Raw genomic sequence first — 20,774 nt, 5'->3', positions numbered from 1 at the left:
CTTCTTCTCCTGCTCCGCCGCCCTCCGTCCTTTCCGCTCCGCCGTCGACATCTTCCAGCGCAGACAGTCTTGATGCCACTGATCATCGGTCCATCCTTCCGGCTTCTTCTTCGGGACCGGCGCCTTTCGCGGCTTCACGAACGGCGCTTTCACCCCTTTCGTCGCATTGCCCGGCGGCTTCTTGGCCGCTTTCTTGGCCATCTTTTTGGGGGCTATCGGCGGTGATATGGAATGGGGAGAAGGTAGCGGCGGCGGGTGGGCGGCGGGAGAGGGTAGCGGCGGCGGGTGGACGGCGGGAGGGAGAAACAAATCGGCGGGATAGGAGAAATGAATCGGCGGCGGGATATGTGTTGGGAGGCCAGAAATGCGCGGCGGGATAGGCGCGATATGGCGGGAGGGGCGGGATTTGGCGGGAATGGGAGACGATTTTTCACTGAGCCGCTGACTAGTCGGCCCCGCGTCGGTTCGCCTCGCTTTTCGTTGTGTCCGGCGTCCCCGGTGCGTCTCCTGTGGTACGGGGACGGGCTCGGGGCGCCGGACACCGTATCGGGCCGCGCCGGACAAAAATGGGCTTTGGGGGGGCGCGGCTGGAACGCATTTTTTGTCCGGTGCGCCCCAAATCCCTTTGGGGGACGCATTGGGGGACGCGACTGGAGATGCTCTAAATCCCAGCTACTGCATGTACACAACTTTTTTTTATTGATTTATTCAGAAGCCTCTTGCCACAGGGATATTCAAAGTTGTACTAATTATCGTGGAATCAAGCTGATGAGCCATACTATGAAGCTATGGGAGAGAGTCATTGAGCACCGCTTAAGAAGGTTGACAAGCGTGACCAAAAACCAATTTGGTTTCATGCCTGGGAGGTCTACCATGGAAGCCATCTTCTTGGAACGACAAGCGATGGAGAGATACGGGGAGCAAAAGAAGGACCTTCATATGGTGTTCATTGATTTGGAGAAGGCCTATGATAAGATACCTCGGAATGTCATGTGGTGGGCCTTGGAGAAACACAAAGTCACAATAAAGTACATTACCCTCATCAAGGATATGTATGATAATGTTGTGACAAGTGTTCGAACAAGTGATGGCGACACTGATGACTTTCCAATTAGAATAGGGCTCCACCAAGGGTTAGCTTTGAGCCCTTATCTTTTTGATTTGGTGATGGATGAGGTCACAAGGGATATACAAGGAGATATCCCATGGTGTATGCTCTTTGCGGATGATGTGGTGCTAGTCGATGATAGCCGAACGGGGGTTAATAGAAACTTAGAGTTGTGGAGGCGAGCTCTAGAATCGAAAGGTTTTAGGCTTAGTCGAACTAAAACTAAATACATGAGGTGCAGTTTCAGTTCTACTAGGCATGAGGAGGGAGAGGTTAGCCTTGATGGGCAGGTGGTACCGGAGAGAGACACTTTTCGATATTTTGGGTCCATGTTGCAGAAGGATGGCGATATCATTGAAGATGTGGGCCACCGAATCAAGGCTGGTTGGATGAAGTGGCGCCAAGCTTCTGGCGTACTCATTGACAAGAGAGTGCCACAAAAGCTAAAAGGCAGGTTTTATAGGATAGCTATCCGACCTACGATGTTGTATGGCGCGGAGTATTGGCCAACGAAGAGACGACATATCCAACAGTTAAGTGTAGCAGAGATGCGCATGTTGAGATGGATATTTGGCCACACAAGAAAGGATCGGGTACGGAACGACGATATACGGGAGAGAGTTGGGGTAGCACCGATTGAAAAGAAGCTGGTCCAACATCGTCTCAGATGGTTTGGACATATCCAACGGAGGCCTCCGGAAGCGCCAGTGCATAGCGGACAGATAAAGCGTGCTGAGAATGTTAAGATGGGTCGTGGTAGACCAAACTTGACATGGGAGGAGTCCGTTAAGAGAGACCTGAAGGTTTGGAATATCGACAAAGATTTAGCCATGGACAGGGGTGTGTGGAAGTTAGCTATTCACGTTCCGGAACTATGACTTGGCTTCGAGATCTTATGGGTTTCAACTCTAGCCTACCCCAACTTGTTTGGGACTTAAAGGTTTGGTTGTTGTTGTTGTTGTTGTTATTCATAAGCCTTACAAGAAAATACATCAAAAACAAGAAAATACATCAGGACAGCACCACCGCCTGCGCATGTCCAACATCACGTGTTTGCTGTCGAGGCCCCACTACACCACGCTGCCAAGACTCGTCATCGTTGAAGCGCTAGAACAAACACCGCTCCACCAAGAACCCACCCATTGGTCCCTCGCGGAGATGCACACCTGAAATATTGATGTCCCCAAGGGGATAACGGTGTAGGAGCGCCGCCATCATCCGATCCATGGATCTGGGGTTTTCCCCGGTCGGTAGCGGAAGGAAATGGGAGCTTCACCTCAATGATACCTTTTGTTTGCACTATAGGTGTGCTCCAGTATCCCCCACCATCAAAGTTGAAGGTGTAAATTATCCATTAGGAAAAGGTCTGTCTCCAAGCGACGAGCTAATGCTTGCTCTGTAAAGGAAGGCTTCTCCGGACTGTAGCTTTGTGATTGTGGGCCAGATTTGAGTGTTGAGGCCATTTCAAAGTTCTTCTCCCTGTGGCAAGAGGCTAGCCAACATCCAAATAGACGCTAATGGGGATGAAATGTTAATGTGAAGATGGATGAGTGACGGTTGTTATTTGTCAAAATTAGCATATGATGCCTTCTTCTCCGGCAAAACTAGGATGCTGGTGTACGAGCAGATTTGGAGATCAAGAGCCCCTTACAACTACAAGTTCTTCATATCGCTTGTCTCGAGGAACCGATGTTGGGAGGCGGATAGACTTCAGCATCGTGGTCTTCCTCACCTGCCTGCTTGCCCTCTATGTGATCAAGAGCCGAAGACCCCACAACATCTCCTCCTTGGGTGTGTGGTTGCCCGAGAGGTGTGGGCATGGGCGATACGACATTGGGACAAGCCGGACTGGATGCGTGATGGAGACACTAACCTGATCAAGTGGTGGGCCTCACGCTCTTGCACCATGGCAGATCGGCGGAACATGTGGATTGCTATCAGGTTGTTCTTCTTGTGCACCTAGAGGCACTGGAATAATGTGGTCTTCAATGGGGTGGCTCCTTCGCAAGTGGCGATCATGGCGAAGATCAAGGAGGAGCATGCTATCTGACGCCTGGCCAAGCTCATTCGTGGCTCGGCTTTCAGTTTCTCGACGGCTTTGCTCCCAACGTAGAGAGTAGTAGCAGTTGAACTTGAGAAGCTTTCACCTCTTATTGGCAGCCAAAATGGCATCTTAGTGTTGTCGATACTTTTCGGCATCCTTTCTATATGATTGATACACATTTCAGAATATACCCTCGAAAGGGAAAAAATTAAGAAAAAGTGCAAAAATATTACTATCTTCATTCTAAAATATAAGTTTTTTTTAGAAAGCTAACTTATAGCTATTTAAAAAGACTTATATTTCGGAAGAAAAGATAGCCGTTCTGCCAGGTGTCGTGTCGTCAGGGTAGCCGTCGTCCCTGCTGCAAGATGCGGAATGTTTGCCCCGTGCCCAGGCGCGCAGGCGCAGCCGACTCTGGCGCGTGTCGGCCAAGCGCGTACGCGCGCGTGCGTGAGGCAACGAGTGGAGCGGGCAATGATCCCTGGACCCTGGCCAACTCTCGGCTGGAATCTCCCCTCTCGCGCCTGCGTTTTCCGGCCAATCCATCGATTGATCGCGTGCCCCGAATGATGCCGCGCCGGAGTAGTGCGGCAGCACTTGCCCATGCATGCTTTGCTGGCTGTCACCGGAATCATGGTGTTAGCTCAGTTAACAACAATCTCTGACGAGAGCAATGGTCGCCAAACTTGCTTCTAAACGCTGTTTTCTTCGTCAGGGTGAAACCACTTAGCACGCCATTACGTAGGCTGCTGATTGGCGCCGGTAGGCTTCTCACAGCATAATAGTGTGTCCGCGTCTGCGGGAACTCTCATCATGCAACTTTTCCCACCACCGCGACTGTAACGCGTTCGCGTAGACGTGATGAGAATCGCGTCTCTTGCTCCTTCCTAGCAGGTATTTTCCGGCTTGCGTCCGGAGGAAGCGATGGAGCGATCATGCATGTCGCAGCGAAAACGTCGTGCTCCGATTTTTTTTTTTTTTTTTTGCGGGACGTCGTGCTCCGATTCCGCATCGCTCGTGCATCTGTGTATGTGTGTACTATTACATAGCATCTGCGTCACGCACGCATGAGTTGAACGCATCCGTCCATGTCCTTTCATCGACAGGTTCTGTTGTGGGTATAGTATATTAAGGACATGGTCTAGATTCAGCAAATTCGAGTGGCCCACGGATGACATCGAACGGTCCAGTTGTTGTTGATTTTTTTTAGACGGAAGGCTCGAAGTGAGCCCGGTTTTAAATTAACAAAGTCATCAACCGGTACAACACACACGCGCCAAGCGCACAACCCAAACCACAACAAAAGACAACACAGAAAAGCAAGCCGAAGCGCCAATTGATCCATGAGGGAGCCTTGTCTTCTGTTGCACCGGAGCGATTACAGCCGAGTCCGCGCCAACAAACCTCCACCACACCAAGACTGAAACTCAAGGGGGAACTCAACGACGGGCCAGCCACCTAGCAGAGCTTGAGGAACCAAAGGAGGGAGGGTCTTGCGGCGACGCCTCCAAGAAGGTGAATGGCGCAAGAATGCGTCATTGTCGTCGGCAGAGAAGGACCTGCAGAGTTTTCACCCAGACCCGAGAACCACCACCCATGGAGCTCGGGCTAGGTCCAGACCAAAACACACAGCATCATCCCCTGGCATTGGGATAGGCACAACGGCAAGAGCTACGACCAGACGCCGACCTAGCAAAGCCCCCCAAGGCGCTAGGAAGGAAATCAGCTACCACAGCAAACCGTGTAAATGCAGCCAGGTCGACGTTGCGGGAGGGTTGCGACACCAGCGGGAGGTCACACAGTGCTCCACAAGACACTACTAGAGAAGCTTACACGAAGCGAGGCCTCCAAGAGGCGCAGATTGAGGCGGAGGGATGGAGTCCATCATTTCGAACAGGATCGAGGGCCATCATCGGGACGCCTTCAACAAGGTCATGACACCCGCGGGTGACACCATCGCCAGCACAGGTCAGAACCATGTGCTGCTTTCGCCGAGGTCCAAACCTAGAAAGAAATTCCGGACGCCGTCGCGAGGACGTAGAGCGAACAAGGCAGAGATCACCGTCGCGCCTCCAACCTAAGTCACACTATGAGCTAGCCCCAACTCAGCTCAACCGCAGGAAACACGTGCTAGCTGGCAGAGGTATCGGCCAGACCCAGATCTAGACGTCCAAGACCCTAGATAGGCGGCACCACGATGTCCACCATCCCCAGCGCGCGAGCACACCTGCACAAGCGCGGCCACATTGGTCGGAGGGAGAACAGACGGATGGTGGCCGAGGAGGCCTCTACGTACAGACACCAACAGAGAGCGACCCCAAAAATGGTCGGGCCCGATAGGCCCAGATCTAGGCCCGTGGGCCCAGATCGGCCGCTGTCACCAAGGACGCAGGAGCGTCGGCCGACGAGGCGCTGGGCACCACCACCGCGACCGCCCGCCTCGCCGCCAGCCACGGCGGGATCCGCGCCGGCCTGGGCTGGAGCCGGCGCCCTCCAACGCCGCCTGGTCGAGCCCACCCCGTCAGGCCTCCCAAGCGCACGGGAGAGGAGAAAACTGCCGCCGCCAGCACCGCCCGGGCTTTGCCCGGCGGCTCCCGCCAGCGGCGGTGGCGGGGGAAGGAGGGGGAAGGTGGGAGAGGGTGGGGAGGCCGGGGCGCCCCGATCGCCCACGGGGGAGGCGACCGGAGCGGGGGGATTGAATGGCCTCTTTCCCCAGTTGCTGTTGATAGAAGAAGGATGAAGTCCAGCCCAAGAGCAGGAGCCGGATCTCAACCGACCTATGCAGGTAGTCGGATCTGATAAGGCCCATGAAGTATCCGGATCCATTACGGCGTATAAAGAAAGGTGGATCCTTGACATGCACGGCAATGTATATACCGTAGTTAGGCATCTTGTATTCTGACTAGTACTCTCCATGTAAACCCTAGATCCTGACGCCTTTATAAGCCGGATCGTGGGAGCCCTAGAGGCACAATCACAACTCATTGTAACAACGCGAAAGCGCCCAGATAATGCCAGACAAGCAGCAGTAGGCCTGTCATCATGCAGGTGTTCTGAAGCTGGGTAAACCGCGTACCACCGTCCCGAGGACTCTCCACCCGATGGCCCCTACTTCTCCTCCTCGTGAGGATCCCTCCTCCAAGGTACCGTCGAATAGGCAACGACATGTTCTCATGGTATTTGTCTGTTTGATGGTTAGAGTGCTAGAGCTGGGTGAGAAAACCATACATGTCGCACCGACCGTTCATGATACATAGAAACAGTGCCGGAGTTGGGCCCTGACATTTTTAGGGCAAAATATAAGGTACTTTAGTAAAAAAAATCGCCAAATATAAGAGTATTTTAGAAAAAGGAAAGGAAATCTTGGGTTGGGGGCGGTGCCCCCCCTCCCTCCTCCCCCACCCAGCGCTGCACCAATCAGAACCATATCCCAGCAAAATAGCTGCCTGAATAATCGCAAATGTACCGACTGCCGCCACATGCAAGCGGAGACGGAGAATTTCAATGGGTATGACTTAATCTGAGCAAACCTACTCCCTCCGTCCACAAATAAGTGTACACGCGGGGTTTTCAAGACAAATTATGAAATAGAGTAAAAAATACATTGGGAACATGCATCTTCCCTCTTTAATTCTTTCATCTCCAATAAGCTAAGTGCATGTAGAAAACAAGAAGAACATATGCTTAATATTATTGGGTTTGATTTCCGTGCAATGAGAGAGAAGCAATTAAAGTGCATTGGGAAGATAGAAGTACACTCTTTTGTGGACAAAGTTTTGAGCTAGATGTCCACTTATTTGTGGACGGAGGGAGTAGTGAAGATTACAAGGCTTATGGTGCAGGGCAGAGATGTAACGTGTCAAGAAGGGGATGCATTTTAATGTATTTCAGCATCACGTAGAATACCGGGGGAAATCGCAACATAAATCAGGATTGTAATCATTGAAGATAATGTAGTTGGGACAGAGTGGGGAGTCATGCACCAATGGGTGGGCCGAGGAGGATGCAGATGTACATGCACTAGGGCAACTTCGAAAGCATCTGGATGAACTGCATGATACAATGTACCTTGAAGAAACGGGTCGTGATTGCCGCGCAAACGAAGGATTCAGCGGCGAAGCAGGCATGAAGTGCACACACTCATTAGATAACACCGCGAGGGTACACTTTCAAAAAAATTACACCCGCTGCCCGCATAACTAAGATGCAGAGAGCTGCTGAAACAACAAAGTAAAAGATAAGAAAACACAAAAATAAACATGAATATCTTGAACTGGGGGCGGTGCCCCCTCCCCCACCCAGCGCTGCACTACCGAAAACCAAATCCCAGCAAAACAGCTACCTGAATAATCGCAAATGTAGCGACTGCGGCCACATGCAAGCGGGGACGTAGAATTTCAATGGGTATGACTTGAACTAAGAATAACAGTGAAGATTATGATTGATGATGTTGTCAGCAGGGCAGAGAGCAATGCCATGTAATGTGTCAGGAAGATTAGTACCATAAAATCTTTTTAAAGCTGATGGAGAAAAGAAAGAATTTGGAGGGCAAAAGTTTCCATCTCCAGAAGGGGAGGCCTTTTAATGTACTTTAGCATCAAGTAGAGGACCGGGAAAATCACAACATAAATCAGGATTGTAATAAAGGAGATATTGTAGTTGGGACGGAGACGGGAGTGCATTCGGATGAACTACATGGTGCAATGTACCTTGAACAAAAGGGCCACGAGTGACGCGCAAACGAAGGATTGAGTGGCAAAGCTGCAGTATAGGCATGAAGTGCACACACAGCTCGATCATTTATTTATTTTATAAAGTATGCTTTATTGCTCATTAGATAGCACCGCGAGGATAAACTTTTAAAAAAAGTTAAACCTGCCATCCGCATAAGTTAGATGCACATAGCCGCTGAAACCAACGAATAACAGATAAGAAAAGAGTTCTTTTGTGGTACCCTCAAATAAATAAGAGCCCTCCATTTCCGTTCATCCAACGGTCTAAACTATTTCATACCACTCTGAAAAATGTGATCGGTATGATACATACCTTGGCCAATTTTCGCACCCATGGATATTGTAAACCCCATAAAGTTGGGGACGGCATGCGGCGCTCAGTCGCAAATGTTATGAAAGTTGTCAAGATACTTGTGAGAATTGGTAGGAAAAATTTCAATGGCTATGACTTGAGCTGAGCCCAAACTACAAACAAGACGTCGTGAGCAAGGCAGAGAGTAGTACGATGTAACATGTTAAAACGATGGTACCCATGGTGTAGCTAAGTACAAGTAGATTGTAATAATTGGAGATATTGTAGTTGGGACGGAGAAGGGAGTCAGGCACCCATGGGTGGGCTGAATAGGATGCAGATATACATGTACTAACTACTAAGGCATCTTGGAACGCATCTGGAAGAACTGCATTATATGCAATGTTCATTGACGAAAAGGGCCACGAGTGCCGCACAAATGAAGGATTGAGCGACGAAGCTACTAAGGCATCTTGGAACGCATCTGGAAGAACTGCATTATGCAATGTTCATTGACGAAAAGGGCCGCGAGTGCCGCACAAACGAAGGATTGAGCGACGAAGCTGCAGACCGCTTGCTTTTTATATAAAGTATTCTATATTACTCATTAGATAGCGCTGCAAAGATACATATTAAAAAAAATTAAACCTACCATCCGCATAAGTAAGATGCACACAACCGCTGAAACCAACGAAGTAAAAAAATATAAGAAAAGAAAAGGCAAAAAAAAACATATATGTCGTAAACTGTATGTGTTTGGAACGGCATGCAGCGCTCAGTCGCAAATGTAATGATAGCTGTTAAGGTACTTGTAACAACTGGTAGAAAAAATTTCAATAGGTTGAGCCCAAACTGCAAACATGACGTCGTGAGCAAGGCAGAGAGTAGTACGATGTGTCATGTCAAAAAGATGGTAACCATGGCGTACATAAGTACAAACAGGGGGCGGGGGTGCCCCCCAACCTGAAACATTCACTGACTAAGAAAAAATATTTTGTGGGAAATAAGTTAAAATTGCACTACCCCCGTGAGTAGATAGTACCCTAGAATCTGTTTTAGTTGATGGAGACAAGCAAAGTATTGGGGAAGGGGTAAGTGCACCCACCGCTCGATTGCTCGCTCATTAGATAGCACGGCGAAGATACACTTTTAAAATAATTACAACCTTATCAATAGTATAGCCAGCTGATGGCTATAAGTAATATGTCACCTCATTTATAGCTAATATATAGCTAGCATGTATAATAGTTGGCTCTAAGAATGCACTACTTTATCAATAAATTGCTCACTATTTAGTCTCACAAAGTGCCTAGAAGCATGTGTTAGAGCTGGCTATTGCATTAGAGCCCACCAATCTTCTCTCTCTTCTTCTCTCTCCTCCAATTAAGCACATATAGTATTATATTTAAATCCTTATATCCTGTTGACTAAGCCTACTTGCTCTAAGATGCATACATCGGTTCAAACCAACGATGTCTACATACAGAGCATTAAAAAAACAAAAATAACGCACTGAGGGAATAGCTTCTAATGTACTTCAGCATCGAAAGTAAAGTACCTAGAATTTTTTTGGGCTAGGGCAGCCCATAGGTCCGCATAGAAGGAGGAAAGGAGGACATGCACTCACTGCTCGATATCTCGCTGCACATTAGGCTAGTCATAGTGCATAGTATCATATGATACTTGTCTATGATACTATTACTATAGTGGGTGGTATTATAGAATAGTGTAGTATCATAATCTTCTAAATTTATTGTTTTGTAGAATCCCAATACAAAATGTGTGTACAAGATCTATTTAGCATTAGCTTTTCTCGTAACGTGCGCTATGATATAGTATCCACCTATTACTCTAATCTTATCTCTCCTTATTAATTAGACGCCACATCAGTATTTTTGTGGACCTAAGATGCATGATACTATCTAAGATACTAGCACTATAGTCAGCCTTAGATAGCGTCATGAAGATACACTTTTGAAAAATTAACACCCTTAATAACTAAAATGAACACAGCCGATCAAACCAATGATGTAGACTGAAGCATTAAAAAATGGCAAAAATAATGCGTGGACATGGTAAATCGCCTGTGTTGGGGACAGCACGCGGCGCTCGATCGCTTGCCGCTCTTTTATCGGCTGTTCTTTTGCATTTGAAGGAAAAGCATCAGCGCCGCGAGCCTGCGACCTCGGAGGCGTGCGTGCCGATAGGAGGTGATGAAAAGTGGACAGGCGTGACCAGCACCGATCCTCGCGTTTAGTCATTGCGCACGCTGGGAATCCGTCGCAGGCGCTGCACCAACCGAAACCAAACCGAGGCAGCACTTTGCCACACGCCACAGCCCACAGGCAGTCAGCCAGTGACCAAGCCTTTTCAGCTGCGAAAAAGCATGCCATCTACCCAGAAAAAAGAGAGTAGAAAAGGCAGACTCCAACTTTGAGAGGATAAATATCAATAGAGTTGACATTTTCACATGGAGAGGAGATCCTGAGAAATCATGAAAAGTGGCAACATTCCTTGTAACAACAGACTTGGGACACTAAGAAAAGTTGGCTGCACAGCACTCAACTCAAACAAGGCCAACACTATCGCAGCAGCTGCAAACAGCACAAGTGTAATAAACACGTAGCAGACATCAGTCAAGATAGAGCTTGACGTGGATGCCATTGTCGATGAGGGACTGCACCACGGCCCTGATCTTGCCCTCGAACCGGTCCCGCTCCCTGGGCGTGTAGGTGCACGCGTACACGTCCGCCTCCTTGGCACGCTCCGCCAGGAACCGCCCCACCGAGAGGCAGGCTGGCACGTCGGACCGCGACGTCAGCGCCGCCTTCACGTCCTTGGAGTTGGTGCCCGCCACCGCGACCTGCCGGCACGTCGACCGGTGGGTCAAGGAAGCAGACACGAAGCGCTTCGAGATGAACACGTCCAGGGTGAAGGGCTCCATGTGCGCGATCGTCCGCTGCTTGAAGGAGATGTGCTTGTGCAGGTTCTTGGACCGCTTCTCCTTCTTGTACGTGTAGGGCCTGCTATTGTCCTCGTCCATGAAGTCCTCCACGCCGAAGAAGCTCCTCGAGGAGCTTAAGACCTGAATGGATTAAGAGGCAAACATCACAATTCAGAAACTTCTCTTTCAGTGACTGGAACTACTGAACAATACATAGATTAACTAACTGAATTGTCCATTGCATTCAGCGCAACTAATTGCTGAAGGAGAATGTGGATGCCATTGTAATGTCAGAACTGAACTGGATGTCTGGATTCTGGAATGAAACATGTATGTGTAACCATGACTTACATATGATTGTGTTTAACTTGAGTAGCCAGAGATGCAGGATCAGATTGTAATGCATTGTAGGTGAGGTTTCAGGTAAATGAATTGTTTAAGAGCTAAAAGCTCGGTCTAAAATAAGATGAGCAACTGAATTGTTCAACTAATTACAGGTTTGTGAATGTGCAAGACCTATACATGTCTGTATTTAATTGGATAAGTTCAACCAAAGAAGGCAGAAACAATTTCAAGCCTTGAACCCTTGAGGCAGCAACAAACTTTATAAACAGTACTATGTTCCCACATGATTACAGCAAGTTATGTGAATGAACTTCTTCAAGCACTACCAGGTGGATCTGAAATGAAATGTATAACAAACTGACTAAATTGTCCACTGCATTCAGTGTAAATAACTGCTGAAAGGGATGGCTGCCACTGTAATCTGAGAAGTGGGAGCTGTCCATAGAAAAAGGTAATCTGAGAACTGAATCAGGTTCAGTTGAACGGTGGGGTTACCCCCCCCCCCGTCAACCTCGAAAAAAAAAATCAGGTTCAGTTGAAATGGATTGTTAAACTTAAAACAATTATTTAGCCTGACTATATATCAGACGAGCTGCATATTGTGGTGAGAATGACTGGAGATATTAAAGTAGACTAGCCGGACTTTAAGCTTTGGGAAATTCAGGATCTTTATATGAACGAATCTTGCATGGGATGTATCTCAAGTAGATGACTAGTTCAGCTTATTACTTAACTTATAATGCGCTGGCTATATACAAGATTGTTTGGCTGATGCAGTAGCCGCTGACAACTCGCAGCCTTCAGACAGTATCACATATTTTAATATGTAGATATGCAGTCACTTCAAACATTGCATCCTAGAATTCAGCGCCGCATTGCCAATTTGCCAGTATTATTACACGCTAAATTTGGTATGACAAGCATTTCTGTGCTCCTACAGCCCAAATTAAAGATAAAACCAACTAATTCTCATCAGCATGCCCCAAGTTAAATCACTGTGACAACATAGATGTTTCAAGGGTCAAATGTGACTATCAGCAGATAACAGACAGAGAGTCAAAATGTGGTTCATTACCTGCCCGCTGTGAAATCGACTTGAACAAGCATATAGTGCCTCAGCTGGATGATGCCCTTCCTGTAGGGCATGTGCCCCCCTCCTCCACGATTGGCTCAAGACGTTCTTCAGCATCTTTATCTCAAACACCCTCAGTGCTCATAAAAAGCTGAGCACGGATTACGTGTAGCCTAACTTCTAGGTCACTGCGCAAGAAAGCAAGTTCTTTCAGAGATCCAGCTAAGTTGCCTCAGAAATTTAATTGCCAAGGTCCCTTCGCTATGGCAGTCCAACATAACAAGGCACACATTTACATTTCCAGAACTAACTAACTACTCATTAGACAACCAGGGGTGGAACAAAACTGGGGATACTAGTGCCCTGAACCACAATGATTTACAAACATAAAGCATTGCTATCTGTAAGATGGCCTGCAGCCATTACTTGGGCGAGTATTACTACTGCGTTGAATCTCCTAGTGCATAAACTAGGGTTATTCTACAGAGCCCGCGACGCGAGGGGAAGAGGAGGAGGGCCGGAGGGGCGAGAGGCGGGAGTACCTGTGGGCCGTCGCTGGTGGCGGCGCGGAGGAGAAGCTGCGCGGCGCGGCGCGGCCGTCCGTCGTCGGGCACGGGGTGGAGCGGGGCAGTGCGGCAGCCGGCAGGGGAGTTCAGGGAGAGAGAGAGAGAGGAGGAGGCGCTGCTGCATCTGTTGTGCGTGCTCGTTCGTGTGTTTTGTTAGCAGGCTGTATGGGCCTGGATCCGCTTACGGTTGGGCCTCGACGGGCCCATGATCCGTCACAGCTACGGAAAGCAATGCTGCCGTCTGATGGGCCGATTGAGTGCGTTCAAAACCTGTCACGCACCCAGGCAGACCACCCCGTGCATCGGGCGCCGCCGGCCGGCGTCTCCCCTCCATCTCCCGCGCCGACGCGCCGTGCGCCGCCGGCCTCACGCGCGCGCGGGGGAGATCGGCCGAGGATTCATCCGCGAGGCACCAGCACTTCCGCGTAAGTATCCGCGTGCGCTAGGAGATCACGGTTCTTACTGGGATCGATTCTCCATTTCCATCCTTGAATGAAAATTCTCCATTTTTCTCTCGCACCGCACGTCCACTGCCGCGTCTCGTACGAGGGCAGTGCTGCAATTCCTCTGATCAGATCCCAAGACACAGAGCCCCGTACGTGCATCATACTGTATATCATCGATCGCTAGCTGAACCCGAATGATCAACTTTTTTTCCGAATAAACCCCCAATGATCAATGAACGCCCTGCTCGCCATGTAATCCAATCCGACCCCAATTAGTACTAGAAATCAATCAATGCGTTCGTCGCCCTCGCCCACTTCACTTCAATTCACTGTGTCACTCGATCGCACGTACGTGCGTGCCCTGTGTAGCCCCAACCCTGACGACGCTGCCTGGCGATAGACCATTACTCCTTCCCCTTGGCCGCTCACATGGCCGGCCGGCCGGCCCTCCTTCCACTACCTAGCTCTCCATTCCTTCGTACTACAAGCAGTTGGTCTCGCTCGGCTGGTGAGGTCCTGGCGGCAGTACCATGACGCAGATGTGATTATCAAGCCCGGGGTGTCGTAACCCGGTTCGGCAGGTTCGCTTGTCTGACGAGCTAGGAGGAGAGACAGTCGCGCAAAGTTTGTTTACCGCTGCTGCTAGTACAGAGGCGTTAACGCCCGCATTCATGCCGGCGCCTGCCGACCTCGTGACATGCTGCGTGCATGAGCCGGTGGGTAGCTCAGGTCAATGCCGTGTCTGTGTGGAAGAGAGCTCATACTGCCGCTACTCGGCTACTGTAGCCTGGAATCACATATCTTGTAGCGTAGGCTAACTGAAGGTCACGCATCTCGCAGCTTCTCCTGTACTGCACCGTGCTTCATCGTAGCAGTAGCGGTGGTGGTGGAATTTCTGACTTAGGAGCTATGGCACTTAGTCAGAGAGTATTGTTTGTTGTTTTTATGGAGCCAGTGGCTACGACTATTGCAACTCTCGACTGTTTTGTTTCATGTAGAGAAACGTCGTGTGCAGAGAGATGCTACAAACGATGGCTACATCAGTCAGTGAAGCAATTTCTCCTATACAGTACAGCTTAGGAGCAATGGCACTCAGTCAGAACAAAACATTGTTTTTTTTCACGCACTCAGTCAGGAAACGTCGTTATGCAGAGCTGCAGGGGGAATTCTTATTATGCTGTGTTTGGTTGCAATGAATTGGGCTCTGAATTGAATTGGCAATGCAAAACCAAATCAACCAATTCAATGGAATACCACAAAGAGTGTTTGGATGCGCGTGGTATTCAGCTACAGAATTCAAGTTTCAATGGAATACCAAATCCTGTTTGGATGTCACATGTGTAGAAATGAGAGCATTTTTGACTTTAAACAATATAACCTCTGTAATATGAATGAAAATAGCACAAATAGCACAAAGTGCACAATTATGCTTATAAATAGCACAAATTCATATTAACATGGAAGCCATTAACATTATGAAAAGCAAGTATGCATAGCCCAAATTCATATCTCCTATTTTGCATCAAATATGCACTTGTTCGCAAGAATCGAACCTTGGTCGCAATACAAATTGATCTCAGCACTTGTTCACCTCAGATCTGCAAAAATCGAAAAAAACTTTGGTGGTCAGTACACATAAATTAGAGGCTGTCACCGAGGAGCTCGTCCCGGCCGTCCCCTGCTCGCCGGCCGTCCGCCGCTCGTCCGCCGGCCGGAGTGGGGCGGGAGGGGAGGAGGAGGGCGGCCGGAGTGGGGCGGGAGGGGAGGAGGCCGTCCGCCGCTCGTCCGCCGGCCGGAGTGGGGCGGGAGGGGAGGAGGAGGGCGGCCGGAGTGGGGCGGGAGGGGAGGAGGCCGTCCGCCGCTCGTCCGCCGGCCGGAGTGGGGCGGGAGGGGAGGAGGAGGGCGGCCGGAGTGGGGAAGGAGGGGAGGAGGCCGTCCGCCGCTCGTCCGCCGGCCGGAGTGGGGCGGGAGGGAGGAGGAGGGCGGCCGGAGTGGGAGGGAGGGAGGAGGCCGTCCGCCGCTCGTCCGCCGGCCGGAGTGGGCGGGAGGGAGGAGGAGGGCGGCCGAGGGAGCGAGGAGGGCGGAGGTGGGCGGCGATGTAGAGTTTCGCGAGCCACGCTCGGTTCGGAAGAGAAGAGCGAGCAGTCGCTCGATTCCGAGCGAATACGGAGGTCCAGACCTCCGAATTGGGCTATGGGTTAAGTTGTCCCGCGCGGGCCTCTTCTTAGAATTGGGCAACAATTCCACACATCAATACCTAGCACATCCAAACATCAGAATTGGGCCATCAATTCTAGATTTCCCAATTCAGAGCCCAATTCATTGCAACCAAACACAGCATTACAGGAAAAGGAAAGGTAAACTTGAGACTTTGAGAGAAAGAGACAATGGGCGTCGTTGGCCGATTGGCGTGGCATGGCGAGCTCTTGCTCGAGCCATTTACTCCGCTGGAGTGCGTCAGTGCATTAACGCGCCTCACCAACTCCTTCGCTTCCGCGCGCGCATTAACTCCCCCTCTTCTCTTCCCCTCGCCATCCCGTCTCCAGTCTCCACTCTCCCTGTCGCTCTCCCGCTCCGATCCGACGTCCCCCTCTTCCTCTGCAACTGTGCACCGCACCAACGTCGCTGCCGCCGCACCAGCGTTTTACTACCGTCGTATTAAACCGGCCGTCGGCCTCGCAGTCGCAGCAGGGAGTGGGCGCGCTGTGCTCGGATGCTCTTTGCCCCCCACGCCACGAAAATCAATCCGGAACCCTGCTCACCCGCTCTGCCCTGCTCTGCTCATATAATGCTCATGTCGCCGCGTTCTCGACTGTTGCATGTAGCTAGATAGGCGGCATGGCAGCAGTCGAAGGGAAGATGGAACAGGCCGGAGGGGCGGTGACCGGAGGGCAAGATTCGTGCAAAGGCGGCGGCGCCAAGGACGGCGAGGCTCCTGAGGCGGCGCCGGCGCCGGCGCCCAAGACCGCCGCCACTAACCTGCCGCATCACCGGCGATCCAAGAGGTCTCTTCCGCATGTTGCCTCTTTTCTCTCCGTCTGAGTCTTGCTCTTATTAACCCTGCTTCGTTTTACATGTTTGCGTGCAGTGCTTCCTCTGGTAGGAACTTGGAGGCGTGCGACCATGGCGGCGCCGCGGCGCATGGCGTCGTGGAGCAACGCTTCCACCGACCACCACAGGTGCTACACTGCTGGCTTCGTGGCCAGACATTACTGATCAATTCAACTCTTTTGCGGTTTGCTGATCGGATTCTCTGAAAATTTTCCATGGCAGCAGTACCCGCCGGACCCAAGGAAATCCTCTCGCGCGACGGAAGATTCTCCGGTTCACCCGGCGATGCGGAGGGATCACCGGCCGAGCGCTTCGTCGCCGAACCACCGCGTGTCGCTCGAGAACGACGTGAGGATGAGAAAACAGCATTGCCCACTGACTGAGTCCTTCTTTCTCTACGTCTGAGTAAATGGTGTCCTGAATTATTGCTGGATTGTTGCAGGTTTCGCAGCTGCAGCTGCATTTGCATCAGGAGAGGTCCATCCGGATCATGCTCGACCGGGCGATCGGTCGTGCGTCCAGCACTCTGTCCCCTGGCCATAGGCACTTCCCAGCTCAGGTATTGTTGATCTCCCACTGCATAGCAACAACATAAACCTTCAATTCTTCATTTAAACTCCCTTCCATCAGACATAAAATTCACTTAAGGGCTAGTGCAATTTTCTCTCTTTTTACTATTCTAGTGATGAAAAAAGTAGTGCATCTGGCCAGTTGCAAGATCAAGATGACACAAGGAAAGTGTTACTGAACAAAACTAGTGCAGTTGTCCGATTAAGATAGCAGTAGCGCAAGGGAAAGTGTCACCTTGTCCATTTTACTGTTCCAACTTCCAAGTACAATTTCAATTGCATGCTGAAGAGTGTGATTCTTGCTCCTACCCCTGCAGACAAAGGAGCTGATAGCAGAGATCGAATTGCTCGAAGAGGAAATTGCGAACCGCGAGCAGCATGTTCTTACCCTCTACAGAAGTATATTTGATCAGTGTGTGTCTGGACCATCGTCGGGGCAGAGTTCTGGCATTTCTTCCCCGGCTCACGCGAAGAGCGTTAGTTCAAGGACGAGGCGGCGGCAGTCGAGCATAATATCAAGTGCATTTTGCTCATCTAAGAAGCTGCCCCTCCAACCTTTTCATATTATGACAACGGTATCAGAGTCTGGGAGAACGAAGAACATGCTCAAGACTAAGATCAGGCATGAGTCATTCTCGAGCGGGACTTTGGACATTCGTCCTGCATCCCTTGCATCAGACCCAAGGAAGGTAAAACATACAAAAACACAAAGATCTCTAAAAAGCATTTAATGTAATTTACCTGAATCATTTTAGGTGTATGTAATTTGTATCATTGTAGAAGATTAGAGTGCATTCTACCTGCAGATTTTTTTAGACAGCCATTTGTTTGCCCCTTATTATGTTAGGAATAGGATGCACATTTCCTGCATTGTGTATTTGTGTTACTTTCAGGAGCATATGCATTTTTGTCTCAGTTTTGTACTTCTAAACATACTAATTTTAAATCAGGACATGCTATTAGCAGTATTGAACTTTAAAGCAGAAAATGCACATGTTGGACTTATTTTAACTGTTGCTTCTCCTTTTGTTTTTCCTTTTCTTCTTTACAAATAGCTACCTTATTCAGGAAGTAGTTCTCTGGCACGTACTCTGAAAGATCATCTCTACCAATGTCCAAGCAAGATTTCTGAAGAAATGGTTAGATGCATGGCCTCCATATACTGTCTTCTGCGCGCCGAGTCACAAGAAAAGGCTGAAAGGGCACGTTCGCCCTTCCTTTCAAGATCATCAACAAGTGTCATTCTTCCCAGGAGGGGTAACGGAGAGGAAACTAATGCATCAAATAACAAAAGCATTGTCGAAGTATGTTCAATATCAGTCGAAAAGAATCAGATGCCAGATGTCTCCGTTGCAATTACCCACTACAGGTTTGTTGGGGAAAAGTGATGATTATTGCACGTTATAATTGTAATGTAATTCATGCTTGTGAATAGTTGCATAACAAATTTCATGGTGTTGTTTGAGCTTAGGTTGCTTGTGGAGCAGCTTGAAAGGGTTGATCTAAGTATGTCGGGAACAAGTATCAAACTGGCCTTCTGGATCAATGTGTACAATTCTCTTGTCATGCATGTAAGTGCCAGAAACTCTATATCGGTTTTCGTTTTATTTAATTTTATCATGTTTATGATTATGCTGGTGTCATTTTCAGGCATATCTAGCATACGGAATACCAAACAGTTCTCTGAAAAGAATGGCTATATTTCACAAGGTGAAAAGGATGCTTATGCTTTAGTTACAGCTGTCCCTGGAATATTGGAGCACATAATTCTGTCACTAACAAGTAGCTCGCCATATTGCAGGCAGCCTACAATGTTGGTGGACATTCTGTGACCGCAAATTCCATCGAACACTCCTTGTTGTGCTGTAGATCCCCGAGAATTGGTCGTGTACGTTTGAACTCTAATATCATGTCGATGTCTGAATTTATATTTAGACAACACATGTAAAATCGACGGCTTCAGATAAAGATTCATTTTATCTAATTCAACATTTAGAAATCATTTTTAGGAAATAAACTGTTTATGCCTGATGAAGAACTCTATACTTTCTGAATCAAGGCCATAAATTCAGTTTGTTCAAGTGTTTATCAGTTCACTGAAACAAACCAAATTAGCACACTGAATTTTGAGGAAGTGTGGTTTGAACTTATCCTATTTTACCTGCAGTGGTTCGAGTCCATTCTGTCGACGGCGATGCGGAAAAGATGTGCCGACGAGAAGCAGCTGGTCCAGCTGAAGTTCGGGCTGCCGGACTGCCAGCCTCTGGTCCTGTTCGCCCTGTGCACGGGCGCCTCCTCCGACCCCATGGTTTGCACACTTGCCACCACCATGCTCCATTGCTGATCGCCAGTCCTTCACTCATCTGACTACCGACCCATCAACGTTGCAGCTGAAGGTGTACACGGCGAAGAACGTGGCGGACGAGCTGGAGCGAGCGAAGCGGGAGTTCCTGCAGGCCGGCGTGGTGGTGCGGAAGTCCAGGAAGGTGTTCCTGCCGCGCCTCGTGGAGCGGTACGCCAAGGAGGCCGGCCTCCCCGTCGGCGACGGCGTCCTCGCGTGGGCGCGCGACAACGTGGACGGGCGGGCCGCGCAGGACGCCATCCAGCGGTGCGCCGCCGGCGGCGGCGGCGGCGGCGGCCGGCGCAGGGCGTCGCAGGCCTTCGAGTGGCTCCCGTACAACGCCAGGTTCCGCTACGCCTTCGCCAGGGGCATGGTCGACAAGCAAGCCGCCGCGGGGATATTTGCCTAGATTTGTTCTCGCCGTCGTAGCTTCGGTCGACTGTCTAGTATATATGGTTTTGTGATTGAGAGAGACGATGATCTGAAACTAGCAATCAAGCTCGGATGAGATTTGCTGGGACTGCATTCCGGATACCGAGTTTCGCGCAGCGGTTTCGAAGAGAACATCGATAAGTGGCTGATTTAGCTCAGCTGTTCTCCTTCCTGACTCCATGATGTGGAACCTTGCACCGTAGGAGCGATCAAAGTTCAAAGCCCCTTTGGAACGCTAAAATTTCCTCGTAAGCTTGTAGAATTTGAACTGCTTGCGTGAGAACCATGTGTTCTGATCCCTTTTTTTTTTGTTCAGAGCGCCAATCAATCGATTCTGTGAACGAGACGATAGCGACCCTGGGTAAGAGCATCTCCACTCGTCCCCCGACGAGGCTCCCGGCGATCCTTTTTTCCATCCGAACGGCGTAATTCGACCGAGTCGCGCCCCCGGTTCCTCGTTTTCGTCCGGATTTGAGTCTAAATTCATCCGGCGATCCCACGCCATCCCCGGCCCCCCGGGGAGCTTTCGGGGACTCCGGACGAAACAAAAGCGCGCGTGGCCCCAACTTGTGGGCGACAATGGCCTGGGTTTGTACGGCAATACCCTCGTCTTCCCGATCTACGACAATACCCTCGTCGAACGAAAGCTTTGAACTCTCAAGTGGTGCAACATAGATAGATTATATATATTTCGAATATAATTCGAATAAACATAAAAATTACATATAAAAACTTTAAAACAAACTTAAACTACTTCATCTTCCTACGTGGCCCCGCCTCATCGTCGTGGCGGCGACGCTTCTGGCTCGTCACCTCCTCGTCGGAGGAAGT

At 49.7% G+C, this 20,774-nt stretch overlaps 2 protein-coding genes across 2 annotated transcripts; one reads left to right on the top strand and one right to left on the bottom strand.

Annotated features, from left to right (window-relative positions):
* Positions 1 to 10,593: 10,593 nt before the first annotated feature.
* LOC124649026 lies at positions 10,594 to 13,130 on the bottom strand. The gene is made up of 3 exons (XM_047188707.1): positions 13,081 to 13,130; positions 12,542 to 12,726; positions 10,594 to 11,262 (listed from the first exon to the last, which is right to left on the bottom strand). Exons 2-3 carry the CDS (start codon positions 12,653 to 12,655, stop codon positions 10,810 to 10,812), a joined length of 567 nt encoding a protein of 188 aa, XP_047044663.1. The 5' UTR covers positions 12,656 to 12,726; positions 13,081 to 13,130; the 3' UTR covers positions 10,594 to 10,809.
* Positions 13,131 to 17,742: 4,612 nt separating this feature from the next.
* On the top strand, positions 17,743 to 20,077 carry LOC124646399. The gene is made up of 7 exons (XM_047186518.1): positions 17,743 to 17,859; positions 18,239 to 18,539; positions 18,642 to 18,741; positions 18,821 to 18,880; positions 18,972 to 19,058; positions 19,338 to 19,478; positions 19,561 to 20,077. The coding sequence occupies exons 2-7, from the start codon at positions 18,307 to 18,309 to the stop codon at positions 19,918 to 19,920; spliced, it is 981 nt and encodes a 326-aa protein (XP_047042474.1). The 5' UTR covers positions 17,743 to 17,859; positions 18,239 to 18,306; the 3' UTR covers positions 19,921 to 20,077.
* The last annotated feature ends 697 nt before the right edge of the window (positions 20,078 to 20,774 follow it).

Source organism: Lolium rigidum, chromosome 4, assembly GCF_022539505.1.
Source record: "Lolium rigidum isolate FL_2022 chromosome 4, APGP_CSIRO_Lrig_0.1, whole genome shotgun sequence".
NCBI classification, from domain to species: Eukaryota; Viridiplantae; Streptophyta; class Magnoliopsida; order Poales; family Poaceae; genus Lolium; species Lolium rigidum.
The sequence above is the reverse complement of the archived record's forward strand: the minus strand, read 5'-3'. Positions and strand labels throughout refer to the sequence as shown.

What these genes read in the sequence shown, in the direction of transcription:
- LOC124649026 (XM_047188707.1), bottom strand. Translation starts at nt 12,655, where the DNA reads ATGCTGAAGAACGTCTTGAGCCAATCGTGGAGGAGGGGGGCACATGCC. An exon ending in GTCGATTTCACAGCGGGCAG is followed by an intron (nt 11,263 to 12,541) that starts GTAATGAACCAC and finishes TAATCCATTCAG; the next exon opens with GTCTTAAGCTCCTCGAGGAG.
- LOC124646399 (XM_047186518.1), top strand. Translation starts at nt 18,307, where the DNA reads ATGGTTAGATGCATGGCCTCCATATACTGTCTTCTGCGCGCCGAGTCA. An exon ending in GAATGGCTATATTTCACAAG is followed by an intron (nt 18,881 to 18,971) that starts GTGAAAAGGATG and finishes GCCATATTGCAG; the next exon opens with GCAGCCTACAATGTTGGTGG. An exon ending in GATCCCCGAGAATTGGTCGT is followed by an intron (nt 19,059 to 19,337) that starts GTACGTTTGAAC and finishes TTTTACCTGCAG; the next exon opens with TGGTTCGAGTCCATTCTGTC.